Below are 18,626 nucleotides of genomic sequence, written 5' to 3'. Positions count from 1 at the left end.
CTAATCGATTAAAACGTAGACTTAAAACCATATTACAATCTGTTTAGTAACAGCTGATTATTGTCATAAAAATGACAACGTCAAAATTTGATGATTTGTTAATACGACGAAAGTAAAAAGTAGTTAGGTATCTGTAATAACGACATAATAATCATATATAGCATTGACAGTATTAAAGCCGCTAGTTCATTCGGTCAGATCATAATATCATATTTTAAAACTGATTCACAACTTGTTTTTATTGTTACCTACGTCGATACTAATAAAGGAAATAGAATTACTATAATATCTAGAGATATATAAACCATGCCTGCTCCAGAGGAAATCGTTGATAATAAACAAGAACAAATACAGGAACAAACAACAAGAGAAATAAGTCAGACTGATCACTTAAATAAGAAGTTATTAACATCGCTTCTAAACAGGATGAACGAAGGCGGTAATTCTGTACTGGAAAAAATGTTAGAACCGGATAATAACGAAGAAGACAGTGACGAGTGGAAAGATTAAATAATACTGCAAAATTTACTGACTTTTTATACTATATTATAATAAAGTATTTGTAACAATAATTAAGTGATGGTTTTTGTTTCTAATAATATGTTGTCAATTATAAAAGTTTGACTCATACATAAGTTTTAGATACTTTTTAATATGTGTCATTATCACTACAGTTTTAGTTTCTATAATTAACTCTGTAAACAATAAGCTCATACTTAGGTTCATTTACTCCAGCGGGGTGCTTCTTGTGAGAACATAATGATTCTATAGCGCTACTTCTATAGTGAGGGCCAGAAAGGCGAGCTAGTGCAGACTATTCTAAATATCACATTATTTTTCAACTCAATCCATGAAAAACTTTCAATGTACTATATCTCTTGGTTTCGCATTGCTTTGATAATTGCCATCATATCTTTATTTTCTTTATTAGCAAGCAGACTTGATTAGGGACGAAGTGTTACTATTGTCTCCCTCTTCAGTCACACTTCAGTCATCATTAAAGCCACAAGGACTTCCTGAAGCCTATGAAGTTCATGGTGAATGAAGGTTGATTGCACTGTTGTCATAGATATTATTATGGTTGGTGAGTATTAATAAATTGGAACATTCATTATCTGGTATCAAAGTTGACACTATATCCTTTACCAGGCTCGACAGAGTTATTCTAATAGGGCCTTTTAATTCCTTACCATTTATTTCGTTGGCAATATGGTAATTCTTATAGGGTGGTATTGTATGGTAGAGATTAGTATTCTACAATCTTGCAGGTCACGTTCTTTCTTTATAACCATAACTATAAATTACCTCGTAAGACCCTTACCATTATAGTTACTGCTTTGCTAGAAAAAATATATATATCTAGCTTAAATTTATGAAGTTTAAACCATAAATTTCTAGCAAGATTAAATATCTCCAGTGGCTTGTCTCCAGACGTCATGATCAAAATGCAGGACTATGGAGTCAGTTGAGTGTGAGACTAGTCTTTTAGGAAACAAAAAAAAGACATTACTCGAAAAAAAACAAAAAGTCGATAGTTAATATTTAATTGAAACTAAATAAATAAAACATTTTGGTTGAATAAAACAAGCAGAAACAGTAACTTGAATAATATTTTATTATGTACTACACAAGTTATAATGAGGAATGTTCTTATTTACATAGCATTTTCATAAACTCCAATATAATTTATTGAACAATTTATTTTATAGTGTCGCAAAAAGATAAGGCTACTCTATAACAACGCAACTTTAATACTGAAAATAAAATTGTTGCGTTTACGAAAATAAATTCCCATCCGTCACACGGAATACGCGGCAAAGCTCTTAATTTTTTTTTCTTCTATAATGGCATCATAAATAGTTATATTTAGTATTAATTAAATATATAAATAGTACAGCATCAACATGCATCTATTATAACACACAAAAATTCATTAATAAACTGTACACAGAAAAATAAAATTGTAGAAATATTTATCGTCTTGATTTATATATAGAACCAAAGAGGTTTATTAAAAATTTTAAAGAATAATTGTAACTATTGCTTGCTAGCTCTTATTCGGACAAACATACAGCAGCGCCTGGTAACATTACCTGGAAAAAATAATAATACTATTAGTAACAGCTTTTTCTACGAAAGCATTTAGATGTACTAAATCACTAATATTGGCATTTGCTCAAAGGTTTCTTTCAATTATAAAGTATCGCGTCAGTATACAAAAATACTTAAAGGGTCATTAAAAGGCAGGCATTAGCTAATGTCCAACCGCTGTGAGAATTGATTCGACTGATTGAGTTTCATAATTGAATGTACAACGTTACTTTGAACAACCAAAGAATTTAAGGATAAAAATATTATTAAAACTGAATATGGCAATTTTTAATAAAGTATATAAGTATGAGCTAAAATATTCGTTACTTACAGGCTAACACGAATAAGAAAAATACACTTTAGAATTTTACAATGTGCTGGTTTTGTGACGTCGCTGGAACTAGCCGACAGATGACATTCCTGAGCTTAAACTTTTCTACGAGTCTGTACTACTTTGTTGCTTATATAACGGTTTAACGCATTGACTTAGAAACTTAAAAATTTGTATGCTAGTCAATTAAAGATACCTAAAAGTGATAGTGACCACAAAATGAGGCGCAGAAATTTTAAGCATTTTTTTTTTCTGCGCGGTCTATTGATCATGGCTAATATGCACATAGCTCTTGAACGCGTTCACCCACCATGATCAAGTGAAATATAATAAATAGTGTAAAAAGAAATATTCATTTATAATCATATAAACATTTTTACCTATAAATAATTGTAATGCTGACGGTATCTTAGGCTTTCTCCACCATGTCGATGTTGATCTTATAGAAAACGTACGGGAAGTATTCGGACTGACCGAACCCGAGACCCGCTAACTCCGCAGTCTGTCAGAATATAAATACATAATTTATGTCATAAGACCATTAACATAGAACACATTTTCATATGACAGAATAATGAAACGATGTCCTGATGTTCAATGTGTTAAATGATTACTGTGTTAGCTTTATGAAATAATTGGCAGCAATTCAAATCTTGTTTAACGCAAGTATACATACACTATACGAGTACATAGAATATAGTTCACGTGGCTATGTAATAATTAAAGCAAATTTGAAATGTGAATCATTCAATTGAGTAACTGGACATGATGAATCATTTGTTTAGTGTGTGTGTCAATGTACTCGTGTAATTTTGTTTAAGTTCGTGCAAATCGTGCGTATGTAGGTGCGTCTGCGTGTATATTTTCTATGTGTGCGTGCGCGAATGTAATGTGTGCGTGCGTGCGTGTATGTGATGTGAGTGTGCGTGCATGTTTTGTGTGTGTGTGTGCGTGTGTGTACGCACGTCCTGCGCGTTCTGGCCGTGCGTCTGGGCGGAGTGGTCGAGGTGCGCGTAGAGCTGCTGCAGCACGTCGCGCAGCTTCTTCATACTCTTGCGCGTGGGGACCATGACCACGGCCTGGAAGTTCACCGGCAGACCGTATCTGGAAACATAGCAGTACAATAAAATACACTATAAAATGAAAAATTATATTAACTTTTCATATCATACTGTCATAGAAATTATCAAGTGACTAATAAAAATATTTTTATTAGTGTTTAAATTAAATAATTTTAGAAAGCTTTCGAGTTCTAAACGAGATTATCATTTCGAAATGTACATTTCGTATCGTTAATACATTATAATTCGATTTTGTATTCCATTCAAATCTTAGGAATTACAAATATAAGGTATATCAAATTCACATGTTAAAAGTATGTTTTATATTAAATATTATTTAGTTATTGAAATATTTAGTCGAACCAATGTAATAATAATAAGCCGACCTTACCTAAGAACTGATTCGACGAACACTCTTAAAGCCTTAACGTGTATCCAGGCGCAGAAACATTCGGAGAAGTTCACTTTTAACCATCGCACCAAGGGACCCTGGAATGAGATAAAATACGATATAAATATGTTCATATATTCAATAACTTGTAAATTAAAACCCTGTCCTGACAAGAAAAGAACTGAATGGCAAAAAATTAATAAAGCCGCCCAAAAAGAGAACTATACAAATCCTTAAGTGGTGACACTTGGTGGTAAGGCTTTGTGCAAGCCTGTATGAGTAGGCACCACCCACTCATCAGATATTCTACCACAAAACAGCAGTACTTGGTATTATTGTGTTCCGGTTTGAAGGGTGAGTGAGTCAGTGTAACTATAGACACAAGGGACAACATCTTTGTTCCCAAGGTTGGGGGCGCATTGGCGACGTTAATATATCTGACAGTGCCGGCGTCTATGGGCAGTGGTGTGTGTCTGTATGTGTGTGTATGCTGTGTGTGTGTATGAGTGTGTATGCTGTGTGTGTGTATGCTGTGTGTGTGTCTGTGTGTGCGTGCAGTGTACTCACGAACTGCTTCTTCTTGTCGGTGACGAGCTTGGTGATCTCGTTCTTGCCGGCGGCGAGGTCAGCCTCGTTGTAGGAGAACTCGCGCACGATGAATTTGCGCTCGCGAGCGTGCAGCTTGAACTCGTCCACCACCTGCGGCACGGGAATATCCAGTGTGGGTACCATCGGTAGCATTACAAACTTGTAAATGTTGTTTTTTTGGTAATAAACATTTTTCATTTTTACAAGAAGAAGATAGTGTAGAAAAGTGTTCATCAAAATATATGAAATATAGGTGACATGACTCGATCGAGAGGGTGAAACTTGAAAGAACGCGCCGACACTTGGTGGAGTGGAACAGAATTAGAGGGAGAAAGATAGACTTGGAGCCCTATTTCATCGATTTCGGAAGACATTTTTTCGGTATCCATACTTCCCCATAGTATAGGACACTCTGTAAAAAATATCTTAACATTATCAATGGTCTAAACTTACCTTCTTGAAGAGAGTCACGCTGAAGAGACCGTAGTCGCTGTCCTGGTGGATCAGCTGAGTTGAACGAGGCACGATCATGTTCGTGATCTTCTCGTAATTTGCGTTCCAATCGTTGAACATCGATCTATTGAGAACATTCTAGATGTAAAAATGTCTTCACAAGTTCTACTATGTTTTGTTAGGAGATTCGAGTCTATTTGATACTAAATAGCATTGAAAATACTGATATTTCATGCATTTAATCAATTCAGTGTTCAGGATTTATAATAGATATAATTTAATATATGTATCAACCTTTTATGTTTCTTAATAAACTAATTCCTATATGTGAGGTTCAAAATCAAACATCTTTATTCAATGTAGAAGCGTTACATTTACTTATTGACAAAAACTGGTGAACAAAAAAACATTTAAGTATTCGAGGACATTCTAAGCCTGTGTGCAAGTATATAACAAAACTCACTTTGGCACAATGACGAGCAGCGTCGTTAAGTATTCGCTGTCCAAAATGAAATGCTCCTTCTTGACCAAATCGGCCAAGTTACGTGTCAAGAGACTTCCGCTGAAAGGACAATTTACCTTCAATTTCAAGTTACTTTTCGTTTCAATTATATATATATATATTTATATTATAGGTAGGCGGACAGACAAATGGGCCACCTGATGTTAAGTGATCACCAATAGATGTTGGCGATGTAAGACATATTCCTTACATCACCAATGCGCCACCAATCTTGGAAACAAAGATGCTATCAGCTCGCTTACCCTTCAAACCGGAACACAAAAATAGTATAAGCATTACTGTTTAGCGGTAGAATATCTGATGAGTGGGTGGTAAATATCCAGACACGCACAAATCGCTACCACCAAATAAAAATATACATATAATATAATTACTAATATTTTATGACAAAGACTAATAGACCTCGGCTACCCTCGACAACTGCTAGGGCCATATATACTAATCAATGAATGCAAATAAAGTTGAGTTGAGATCATACTAACGTCTGTTTCTTCTCCAAATTCTGTAGGTTACCCTTGAGAGCATTGTAAGCTGATGATTTCACTTTCAGGTCCGCGTCGATCTGGCCCACCTGAGCGACAACGATAACGCTTTGCAGTTTAGAACATTAAAGTACATATCGTCAATATATATAAAGTATAAATAATACTGGCGAGGGTGACTAGTAATTAACGACATAAAGACAATTGTGATGGTCTCAGTTTCTATTCATTGATATTTTTTTGGCTATCAGCCATTTTTGGTTTTTTTTATGCAAGTCTGCATTACATAAACAATCAAACTATTACAATGATCTGGATCCGCTATCGTACACGTGGATGCTGTGCCTACATGGACAATTTAGATGACGGGTGGTCAGCTAAATTGTCCCATCACATTTTATAACATGCGATAAAATGTCAATCAATCAATAAATATAGTAGTAAAAAAGAATCCAATCCATAAGCTTGGGTATTTGGTTTGCCAGCAGAGCACAGATTATATCGTCAATTCCACAAAGATTGGAGAAGACACGTAGGTTATTGATCGGTGCTGTCAAGATTAATGAACTTTTTTTTATCTGTTGTTTACATGGCAACATTTTCTTACTCAAAAACGTATCGGGCTTTATAACAAAAAAATAGTAAATTTTTATGCTACATAGAATTAATTGAATTAAGAAGAAAGTCATAATCGTTATTCGAAAAATTTAGTATAATAGAAACGTAATTTTTTGAATGTACCTGTTTACTGATGATATCGGCGATGTTGCGGAGGCTCTGCTTGATGGGATACTTCGCCATGTCCCATTGGAACCGAGTCAAATATGTGGGCAGGTCACCTGTGAAGTTACACCGATATTTGATTAATATTTTTTATTATATAATTATTGTTTTGAAGACCGACATTGCATTACCGGTAAAATAATTTATTATTTTGTAATTATATTGGTCTCCCTGTGTCTCCAGATGACACGAGTTAACAACAAAGTATAAAAAAATATGATTTTTTCATAGTAATTTTATTCCATCTCATAAACAACGATAAAAATAATTTATTTTTTTAAAAATCTTTAACAAATTTTAAAATTTTGTTAATAAAAAAATCTATGAGATGTGATAAAACCTGTTATCGCGAAAACATTTTACATACAAAACATAAAAAAAAAGAAAAAACAATTTTCTTTAACTTTTTAATTTAACCATAAAGTATTTTTTTTTTTTTGTTGTACAAGTGCTGAAACAAAAATTGACAAAAAATAAAAGAAGCCAACAAATATTCATACGATTAAATATAACCTTAACGTAACTAATCCTATGCGCACACGCATGCAAGTACACATCAGACATTATATTACGGCACTTTGAACTATCATTACACTACATGTACACCATCCGTCAAATATATTATAACATTCCATAGTCTGCGAGCTGAAGTTGCGTTTTTAATAATTGGCAACTTCCGTATTTCCAACCTTTCCTCTTCAGAAAGTAACCTTTGTCTCCAATTTGTCCAATTGAAAATAAGCCTTGGCGGTTTCAGCAAAAAGATGATTTCCCATTTCAATGTGATCACGAAACGAGAGCGCTAAATACCTGCAAACACGTGTGTTCTATCCGACATTTTTATCTGAACAGAAAATCGATTAAAACGTAACTTTCGTCAAGAAACAACTTAAGGTAATTAAAAAGAAGAACGAAAGATTATAAAAGTTGCTAAATTCAGCGGAGACTCAGATTTAGGTTCCGTTTGCATTATCCATAAAATTACACGTTAATTTTGAGAATGTGTACTACGATTTATAAATTTGACAGATGCTGTTTATATATTATATAAGCATGCATATAATACAGTAAGAAATCATGCACATATATATATATAAAATTTTATAAGTAAATTAAATCAATAACATAATCTAATGTACGCTAAGCTCAATAATGACATACATCAATATTAATTTATTAATAATAATTATATATAAAACACTTTAAAATATCGCAACATTTGGTTTGAAAAATATTTATAAAAAAAAGGTAAAAAAAAAATTACTTTTTTTTTTTAATAGATTGGACTTTATCCGGTGACGGAGATGAGGTCACGTGACATAACTGATATAATCTTAAGAAAATTCGTAATTATTGACATAATAGTGAGAATAAAAAAGGACTTCAAAGATGTAAGTTAGTTTTGTGTAAATATGATAAATGTAAACGCTCGCGAGAGAACGATATGTAATAAATAAAACATCGGAAACAAACACGCGAACATTATCGAGGTCACTGCATACGGCAAAGTGGTATAAGACAATTTTTTTAGTTTCAATCGTGTTGTAAAAAAATAAAACGCAACGAAAATATAGTACAAACATTGCAACTGAAAATTAAAACGGATACTACAGCCAAAATATATATATATATTTTTAACACGTGTTAACCTAACAGTTATACCACATATACTGAGAAAGTAAATAATCTCAAAGTTATTAATGATATTACATTCATATTTATACAATAGTTTATAAATACAAAACGTTTTGTTCGACGTGAATACGTTTTATCATAAAAACAATACGAACGATGTGTATTTCGTTTGACATCTTCGAACTCAAAACAAGCATTGAAATACCATTCATCATGAGCACTTAACCCGACATTTTTAGACGTAATATACATTAATTTAATTGTATCTTATTAACAAACATATGTTTGGTTATGGTTCAATAGAGTGAATCAGGGCGGTTCTTGCCGCTTGTTCTAAATTGTGGTGGTATCTTGTAAAATGTCGATTCAAATGTACTTGTAAGTGACAACTAGGATTAACGTATTCACGTTTCGCGATGTTTTAAACATTTAAACAGTCACAATCGCATAATTTTTCTAAACTCTTTGTATTTATAAACGATATTATAATTTGATAGCCGTTAAAAGCAACATTCACAAAGTGATGTGCGTCACAAAAATTCTTTGTTTATTAAGATTTCCTAAATATTTACGTCAGAGCGTCACCCTAAACTTTAGACATAGTTTATTTCATCGGATACTCCAATTTTTATAACAAATTAATGAATTCTCAAAACACAAATGTATGAGAAAATAAAATTCAGGATGGCGCTTTCAAAATGAACAACGTCCAGCGCCACCTGTAGGAATGTAAAAAAAAATAAATGTTTGTTTACTAAAATTATCAAATTCGCAACCACTGCTCTCACGATTTTTAAATACCAAAAATATATATTTCGATCTATTAAACATACTAGACAGGTAGCGCTAGCGCTAATTCTCAAAACCTCTTTACAACTAGCCAACATACGACATACCGATTGTCTAATAAGCATTTTGAACAGTATTTGAGACTCAAATGATTTATGTATGTACCAATTTTATAGTAGCGTTAGTGTTAACTTCAAGCTCGATTAAAGCAAAGCCTCAAATCCCGGTCAAATAGGACAAGGGATTACGGGTTAGGGGTGGATTTTCGATCCTGAACCTTGCGTCAGGATGTGATGCGGACGGTCTTCTTCCTCGTCATCATCCCATCGCGGCGAGCTGCGCCCACTGGAAGGTTGCGAGGGGTGAGACGCCTCGCAATCGGAGTGTTCTCGATGTTCGCAAGGCCAACAGCCGTGGTGTTCCGAGTAAGCGGAGTCGCAGACCGGAGACGTCGGCGTGGGGGGAGGCTCGCCCCCGCCGGGGTCCGCGTAAGAGTCGATGCCTGGATTCGGCAGAGTTGGTGTTGGCATACAGGCTGATCGAGCAGCCTCCTTTATTTTTGACTTAGTGATATTAAAAATCTGGCCGACTTTGTATTGATCGTGCCGTTTCGAACTTCGATTTTGCGAGTTCTCTACCAACTCTGCAAAATATTACGTTCGTATTTAAACTTACACGTCACGAAATCCCGTTTTAATATCGGCCATAAAGTTATTTCAAACGCCCATCCTTGCGCGTAAGTATCGTATTTAGAATCGTAATTCACGAAATGATCCATCAAAATGTTAAATCTTTACGCTTCCCTATCGTTAACGCCTCTCGCTTTTATTAACTTAGGATTAAACCAAAAATATATACAGGATATTAGTAAAGGAAAGGAGCGAAGAAAATAAAATAATAAAAATAAATAAATATAAACTAAACCTTAATTACAAAAATAAAAAAGATAAGAAGCGAAAAGCATGGACAATATGTAAGCTTCATATGACTAAGCTACGAATGTATGTGAGGCAGTGATTGCGATGATCTATCGTACGAAAATAAACAATCTTCATTCATCCAATTCTTGCAAAAGTTTAATATTATATAATAATCAATAAACAATTGCAATATAATATAATTCCTTAAGCCCTGTTACTATATTAATAATAAAAGAAAACGATTCGCATTGCTTACAAATTGCCTAATTGACATTTTGTCATATTCATAAATTCACCCAACCCTCCGTTATTCGTAGCCTTCGTATCCGTAAGTAACTTCTGAATTATTACCGTATAGCAAAACGAATCGTTTCATAAATATAGTAACCGGACGTGAGTGTTCAAAATTAAAACAAAATGGAAACTAAGACAAAATGTTGCCAACGTCAATATTTCCACATTGTTTTACACTATGATTATGAAATTCCAGTAACCTGTGCATATCTTACAATACTATTTATAACGATAAATATGGGTGTTTTGTTCGACGAGCTTAAATTAATATTGACGCATATCGTGTGTGATCATATAACATAGTAATATATACTAACACATTAAACATTTCTTTGTAACGACGTTCATACATTCGGTAACTAAATTACGCAATTCAATGTCAGATAAAAGATTAGTTCGATCAGTTATCTTATGCTGGAAATAATCTGTACACAGGTTTTTTTTTTACATATTCAAATTGCTGTCTTTTCGCTGTCCATGATATAAATTTTACACTCAATTTGTTATGAATATAAAAAGAAAATTACCTTATTTATAATCTTATTTGTAAACTCTATGACATTGCCCCATTATAACTGGTAGATAATTCAAATATTATCTAGCGTAAAATGAGACAAATTATAATAATACTAAAATAAAAAGCTATAATAAGAAGCAATATAATAATTATTTTTAATATATTTTTTAATTAACATGTCTGGCTGAATAGCATGTTTTATAATATAAGACACATAATATATTAATAAGAACTTATCTTCAAAGCTCTATTACGTAAAAGCGAATTACATAATACACTCCAATACATACAATACAAATAATTACTCACTTCCGCAAACTTTTTTCCATTTTTCAGACACTGAAATGCAATTCCAAAAACTAACATTCACAAAATCTAAGTGTATAATCATATCATCTAAAATACACGTGATAAGAACAGCCCGTGAAATGCATAAAAAGCTATGAAAATAAAAAAATATATATAATATATATATATTACATATATGAAATATCTTTAATAATATAATTATGTACAGTAATATTTCGAGAGAATTACATAGTAATCATTTACTATAATGCAATACAAAGTGCTATCAAATTGCTTTATATATTTAATTATTATAAATTCAATACTAAGTATCGTGATACGACTAATATTTCAAGGAATCAATGGACGTATAATGTGTGTTGACGTAAATAAACTATAATCGAACATTTAGATGAAAATTACATACCACACGATATTAAAAATAATTTCAGTTACCAAATAGTAAAAAAAAAAAAAAACGAACACTGTCCACTAAACATTCTTAGCTTAAACTCGAATTTAAATCAACGAATCTTTATTATTTTCTTGTTTACAATCATTAATATTAAAACCTTTTTTCAAAGTTAAAACAGTCCAGTAAAAAATATATTGAAATAGTATATTTACCTCATTGGCTATTTTCCGGATTCGCTGATTTTTTTTACAATTGTTTGATTACATAATTATATATGCTGATAATTAATTACGTGATCAGGTCTACTAGTAAAATGTTATGTGTTAATGTGTGATGCTTGACATTAAATTAAAAGTATATGTATGTACATACAAAATTAAAAGATTTAATTTGATACAAGTGCAATTTGTGTAATTGCAAATAAATTTACAGATATATATAATATATAAATATAAAACGGGAATTTTATAAAAAAAATATTTCGATAAATTCATAAATATTTTTTTAAAGTAATTAATAAATTAATATAAAACATGCAAAGTATATAATAAAATAAATTAAACTTATAAAATAAAAATAAAAATGAAATAAAAATAAGAAAAATAAAATAAAAACGACCACCGAAATTCAGCGTCATGCTAATATTTTTCGCACTACTCTGTGCTTTTAAGAATTATTCCTCTACCTTAAATCCATCATATCTCTATATTAATATAGTTTTCATGCTGGCAACATCATTTCGTGTAATAAACCACTGCTTTATATATTTTTTTCTAATCTCCCCAAACATGCTTCTGATTATATTCTGTATATAATTTGTAATAATCTCATGCATTTTAAAATTCTCAAAATAGTTTTAACACTAAACTCTATGATGTATTTTATTTAACTATTTCATCAAACATGACGTAAATGGCACTAAACAAAATATTTGAGAGAACGTGAATGAAAAAAAATAATAATTAAATGATGAAATGTTTAGTGCCACAAGTTTATAATCTCAAACAAAAATAAAAAAAATTGACTTACTGTTGTTCGCCATTAGATTTTCGTGCAGTTTGTCGCGTTGGTCTTCGAGTACCTGGTAAAAAAAAAAAAACAAATAAGGTTAAATTTATTAGTAAAAATTTATTTGTTTAAAGACTTCCTGGACAGGATTTCATTTTAAATAACATCTATTTATAATCTGTTGTTTAAGTGTTTGAAATTTACAGCTACCTGTTTATTATTAAGATCGTAAATTCTAAAGTTGTTGAAAATTGTAAACGTAAATACCGAATGCCGAAAGTAAAATTGATGCTTAAAAATTTATAATGAATAAAATAAATTCGGTATATAATTATGGTGGGTGGTAATTAATCACAGATCACCGAGTGTTTGTACAGTTTTAAACGATTATTTTTAAAGGTGAAATAAATTTATTAGTAAAACTTTTTTATATTACATTAATAATAGATTAAAAAAATTATAATTAATCAGTTTTCCTGTTATGCCTAAAATGATTAATACTTGTAAATAAGTGAATATAACTTCAATTAAAAACGTTTAAACGAATATTTAAATACCAAAAGTTTCTTCAAAAAGAATTCTAGTTCATGTTGACTTGTCATAATTTCACTATAACACTATGAAGATTATTTATATATAATTGAATAATCCAACGACTAAGCTAGGAAAAAGTTGCATAATTCTCAAAAACCCACCTCGCCAAGGTACTGAGCGACTTTCCTAGTAACACCCTCGACGAAGGTGTCGAGCTTGCCAAGATCATCTGACAACCCAACCAACTGATCCAGTGTACCAACCTGAAGGACAGAAAGTTATGATGAATATGCAAAAATAACATTCTGCATTCGAACTGTAAATCAAAAATAATTTTTGTCAATGGCTTAGGCAGGGCAGGTGAGGTGATACATGTCTGAGGTACTGCTGGTTTTTTAGTCGATATTCCGGTGTTTGGGGCGCATTAGGCATCTTAAACACCAGCGAGTTCCACAAACCACATCAGCAATCTTAAAAATAAGGATAGGTGATGCATTAGATCATCTTAACCTTTATAGCCGGAAACTGTACATTAATTTCCAGATTCCAATACAGTTTTAAAATATGAACCAAATCTTTTTTTCTAGGTCGTAATATTGTCATTGATTTATGAAATTTCACTTTAAATGAATACATTTTCATTTAAAGTATGCATTATAACAAATGTTAGTTATGAATCATGAACATAGAATTGGTTGTCCATCATTACATAATGTGTATGTAAAAACTTTTAAAGAAATTTTTACACTACAGTACATTTAAAATCCATGCATTTAACATATACATGTCAAAACCAATACAGACTCATTCACCTTCCTCATCCATCACATTAGTGTATGAAAAAGTGCAAATTGATACTGTCTCGATTCATATATTAAATACATAAATATTTTAAGAAAAAACTATTAAGTGACATTTTTATTTGAAATACTATGGTCATTTATTTATTAGACAATCAATAATAAGTCTTTTATAATTCCAGGCTTCATAAATATGAAATGTGAACCTTAATGGATGACTCAGGGTTTAAATAGGAAATTGTGTGAAATTTCATGTGTTTTATTCATTTTAAGAATTCATTTCATGCTCAGAGTTAAATGAAAACATAATAGGAGACATTTATTTGACAAAATAAAATGTAAAAGGCACTTTAACTAAATAAATACCAAATATTCAATGAAGAGATCAGTTCTCTGGCCATATATTTGTGCCAAATTATTGTAGTGCAAGTTAAAGATCTTGCACTTCAATGGGTTGGCATAAATATATGTAGTTTTCTTAAATTTTAACTGCCAAATGGATATTTTTTGTCAAAAGAAATGATTCTTGATAATAAATTTAAATCGAGAGTTGATAGAGTTGGTTTACTCATTAATTTTTTTTATGTACCCCCATTTTGTATGCCATATTATGAAGTAAAGATTTAGTTCAATACACATTTAGCAATAAATTTTAGTACATTTTTTTACATCATAGCAATAAGTGATTTACCAATTGTAGGTATTTTAATTACATTTTGTTCAAACTGAAGTTTCAAGAAAAAAAAAGCACTGAAGATTATTTATATGTAATTGAATAATCCAAGGACTAAGCTAGGAAAAAGTTGCATTATAATAATTAAACAAAACCAATATAAATTATTATTTTTTATTGTACAGTTAACATTTTCTGAGCTATAAAATATAAATTATAATGTGTGAACAGGTCATTGATCTGATTTGTATTCTCATGTTTAGGAAAATTTTGTCTCCAATTGGAAAAAAAAAGTAATCCAAATCTTAACTAATACATCTAGTATTTTATTTTTATACTTTAAACTGTAAAACTTTAATTAAATTACTTACCTTTAGGTCAGGTATTGGAAATTTATAGTTGGCACTAAGGTTGCCTGATTTGGTGGCATTGTTCAAGGTGTCCCAGGTCTGCTGGCAGGTCTTGTCGCCAGGGGCACTTATCAGCCAATATTCACTCATCTTGATCACTAAAATATCATAATTTTATCATTAAAAACCACTAATAAAAAATATTTGTCCTAATTATGACTAATTAAAGTATCTACCACGCTCTTTACATATCTATTAAAATAATAAAACTATGTCTTGTTCGAATAATCGATTTTGCGAGTCCTTCATCCATGGATGCAAGACGCTGTATGATATTTTTAACGTTATTTTCCCACTATAAGTACGATGCAGTGAATCAATATCGAGTCCAGGCCAACGGCGCTCGCTCGGACGTCAGACATCCTGGCGCCCGATTCGTCTCACCCAAAAATACACCCCTATTCACCCTTATGCACCCTTACCAACAATTTTGACAATTTACAATCGCGCGCAAAAGCATCTTTCACAATAAAGGCGCTCGTATACAGCCATAATAAGTCATAATGCTTACCCGGTATTTAAAATTTAATGCTGTTTAACAAGAAATATTCGAAACAGCAATTTTTTGGTGAAATCACAAGACGAAACGGGACTAGCCCTACAACACCGCCATGAAAATTCACGTGATGGTTGATGCTGTGCTGCCATCTACAACAAATAATATTGAACACGGACAGCTGATTTACGTCAATTGTCTATGGCGTTTTGAAATGGTAACTTTTATAAGAACATGGTATTCAATTTATTGATATTATTCAGTTAATTAAAACTGAATTAAGAAACCCTCATGATACTTGTGTATACTTAATTTTATTTTTACAATATTTCCTTTACAAAAGATAATCTTTCATTAAAGCTAATCAAAAATGAAAATTAATGACTTTCTTGTGTGTCAATATTTATGAAGGCCAGTTGCAATGCTTCTATTAAAAATAATATTAAAATTTAAGTCATATTTTTAAATGTTTCGAAAATAGTTAAATATTTTAAACATCAATAAATATTATTATATGTCTATTTCATTTAATATTATCTTAAAAAAATATCGTTTTATTAGACTTATGTCATCTGTGTCTTTCTTTTTATTTCACAGAATACACAAACACTACGTTTTATTTTTCAGGTTGTCAACTTGATTGTATGTCATTTTTTCCTAACACCTATGTAATTATTTTGAAGTTTCTGCGAAGTTAATTCAATAGTAAATAAAAATGCGATTATACAACTTTTTATGCAAAAAAGTAGGCGACTTAACTGTTAAATATTCTAATTTACCTGAATCGTATATTAAACGCAGTTATGAGCAGGTGGGTGCAGTTTTTATTTCATTTTAAGAACACAATAAAACATAACCTACAATTATTATATTTTTTTTCAAAGGTATATTGGAAGAATCCGAAGGGTTATCCTCAATATTCCGCTGCACAAGTAGCTCGTAAAAAGTTCCGTTTTACAACAAATAGGCCATGGACTATGCAATTTGCCAGGCAAAATGAACGCACTAAACTAAATAAAAAAGTCTTTTTGGAACCTGTCGGAGAATGGAGCTTTTTCAAGTAAGTAAAATTGATGAATATTATTATAGATTACTATCCATTTATGTTTATTTATTATTGAAAAACTTTCTTAATTTAAAAACTACTACTACTGTTTTAATAAATATCATAATATTTTCTATTACAGAGGGGATAGAGTAGAAATAATGGTTGGTAAGGACAAGGGAAAACAGGGTATTGTGAGCCAGGTCATACAAGAACGGAACTGGGTTATAGTGGAAGGGCTGAACACACACTTGAGAGTGGTAAGATGGTATTTTTCTTTTGTAAAAACTATTTTTTTACTAGGTAAATAGAATGATCTTACATAAACGAATTCACATAAAATCATGGTTAGAAAATTAATATATAAATATGCAAATAGGTAAAAATTATACAGCTTAGTAACATTTTCTCCTGTTAGGATTAAACCCATAATAGGTGAATCCTACCAGCATTTGGAGACTATAAATAAATTTGAAGAACTTATTAAAGACTATTAAAAAATTGAAGACTATAAATTGTTTTTTTCTTATTTATTGCTATCCTTTTGTTTGTTGTATAATTTGCTTAATTCCATTATCAATTTTATTTTCATGATCTGCTTCATAAGTTTTGAAGTTATTTAAAGAATAATTAAATACACACAATTAAAAAATGATTCGTCAAGTGAAAGAAATCTGGTAAAAACCAGTTCATTAAATTTTAGTGAAATAAAGAAAATAGCTTTTGTTTTATTGGCCAAGATTGAGGGCAATAACTTAAATTTTTCTGTTTTATAGACTTGATTCAAATATATATATTTTTAATTATTTTCTAGGCAACCTGATGGTAAATGATCATCACTACCCATAGTCATTGGCACAGAACAACTAACTTTACTGTTATAAATTATAGGTGGGCAAGGATAAGGATTTTCCAGGAATAACAATACAATCGGAAGCACCGTTGCTGGTCACAACGGGAGTTAAGCTCGTCGATCCTGAAACCTTGAAGCCAACAGAAGTGGAATGGAGGTACACGGAAGAAGGGGAGAAGGTAATTTATTTTTAGGCATATTTCTCTTACATTGCTGATATTGTATAACAATTTAATTGAAAAAATGAAGTTATAGAATTTGACTTATTTGAAAAATTATTAGAGGTCTATATCTCTTACGAAACATTGTCATTGTTCATGTCCATTATTGTAATTAAAATTATTTTTATTTTCAAAGGTTCGTGTTTCTTTAAGTAGTAGTCGGATAATACCCTTACCAAAGGCAGCCGAGGAAACCATCGACTATAAGAGCAAGGAACTGTATGTAGAAAACCCAGCGAAGGACACAGTAGCTGCAGAGGCTACAAAGGTATGCTCTAAAAAGTAAAATATTCAATACAGTGTAATACTGTCAAACTATTATTTTATAATGTTGGTAGCATTGGAATTATTCTTCATAATATTTTTCACATTGAATGGATATGGGTATTCCAATATTCATGCATGTTGTATTCTGAACTAATAAAAATAAACCGGAATTTTTAAGACTTGAGATATAAATATATTGAATGTTAGTTGAAATGTTGGCGGTTTTTAGACACTGACACATTAAAATTTATATAATTGATTGTTGATTTAATAACATTACAATCAAAGTTATTATTTAAATTAAAGTTGACTCTAAAGTTTTTATCTATTTGTAAATCTATATAATTTTATTCTCACCGGCTGAGATATTAGAAAAGATGAAATTTTAAATTTCTCAATGTTACCTTATTATTATATAAAATTTCTACATTAAATATATTAGTTTAACTTAACAGACCTTGTGAATCCAAAATTATATTTTTGTGTGTATAGGACGAGCTTGCACATGATTTTCTGGTTACCAATCCAACTTCCAAGTCAGAATGATGAAGTTATTAGGTTTTATATATGTATATTTCTTTCAGATTACATTTCAACCAAAGCTATGCACCTTTGAAATGGATATAATGGAATCGATGGGCATTAAAGAAGACAGAGTGCCTGCCAAGTCGTACTGGTATTAGAGTCGTAGAAAATTAATAGATAATTAATAGTTGATATGTTAATGTGTTAAATTAAAGATGTATCTTACTGAAAAA

General features: G+C 31.1%; 2 protein-coding genes across 2 annotated transcripts; one reads left to right on the top strand and one right to left on the bottom strand.

Moving 5' to 3' along the window:
* Nucleotides 1–1,592: 1,592 nt before the first annotated feature.
* On the bottom strand, nt 1,593–15,663 carry LOC126777676 (V-type proton ATPase subunit C). Its single transcript, XM_050500801.1, has 13 exons — nt 15,498–15,663; nt 14,948–15,084; nt 13,265–13,366; nt 12,591–12,642; nt 6,662–6,759; nt 5,921–6,009; nt 5,379–5,477; nt 4,916–5,039; nt 4,442–4,573; nt 3,875–3,972; nt 3,388–3,526; nt 2,803–2,924; nt 1,593–2,093 (listed from the first exon to the last, which is right to left on the bottom strand). The coding sequence occupies exons 2-12, from the start codon at nt 15,074–15,076 to the stop codon at nt 2,832–2,834; spliced, it is 1,155 nt and encodes a 384-aa protein (XP_050356758.1). The 5' UTR covers nt 15,077–15,084; nt 15,498–15,663; the 3' UTR covers nt 1,593–2,093; nt 2,803–2,831.
* Nucleotides 15,664–16,127: 464 nt separating this feature from the next.
* Nucleotides 16,128–18,626, top strand: LOC126777694 (probable 39S ribosomal protein L24, mitochondrial). Its single transcript, XM_050500833.1, has 6 exons — nt 16,128–16,293; nt 16,367–16,542; nt 16,670–16,787; nt 17,419–17,559; nt 17,738–17,869; nt 18,453–18,626. Exons 1-6 carry the CDS (start codon nt 16,198–16,200, stop codon nt 18,549–18,551), a joined length of 762 nt encoding a protein of 253 aa, XP_050356790.1. The 5' UTR covers nt 16,128–16,197; the 3' UTR covers nt 18,552–18,626.

Source organism: Nymphalis io, chromosome 23 (genome assembly GCF_905147045.1).
Source record: "Nymphalis io chromosome 23, ilAglIoxx1.1, whole genome shotgun sequence".
Lineage (NCBI taxonomy): Eukaryota > Metazoa > Arthropoda > Insecta > Lepidoptera > Nymphalidae > Nymphalis > Nymphalis io.
This window is presented reverse-complemented; position numbering and strand designations above follow the sequence as displayed.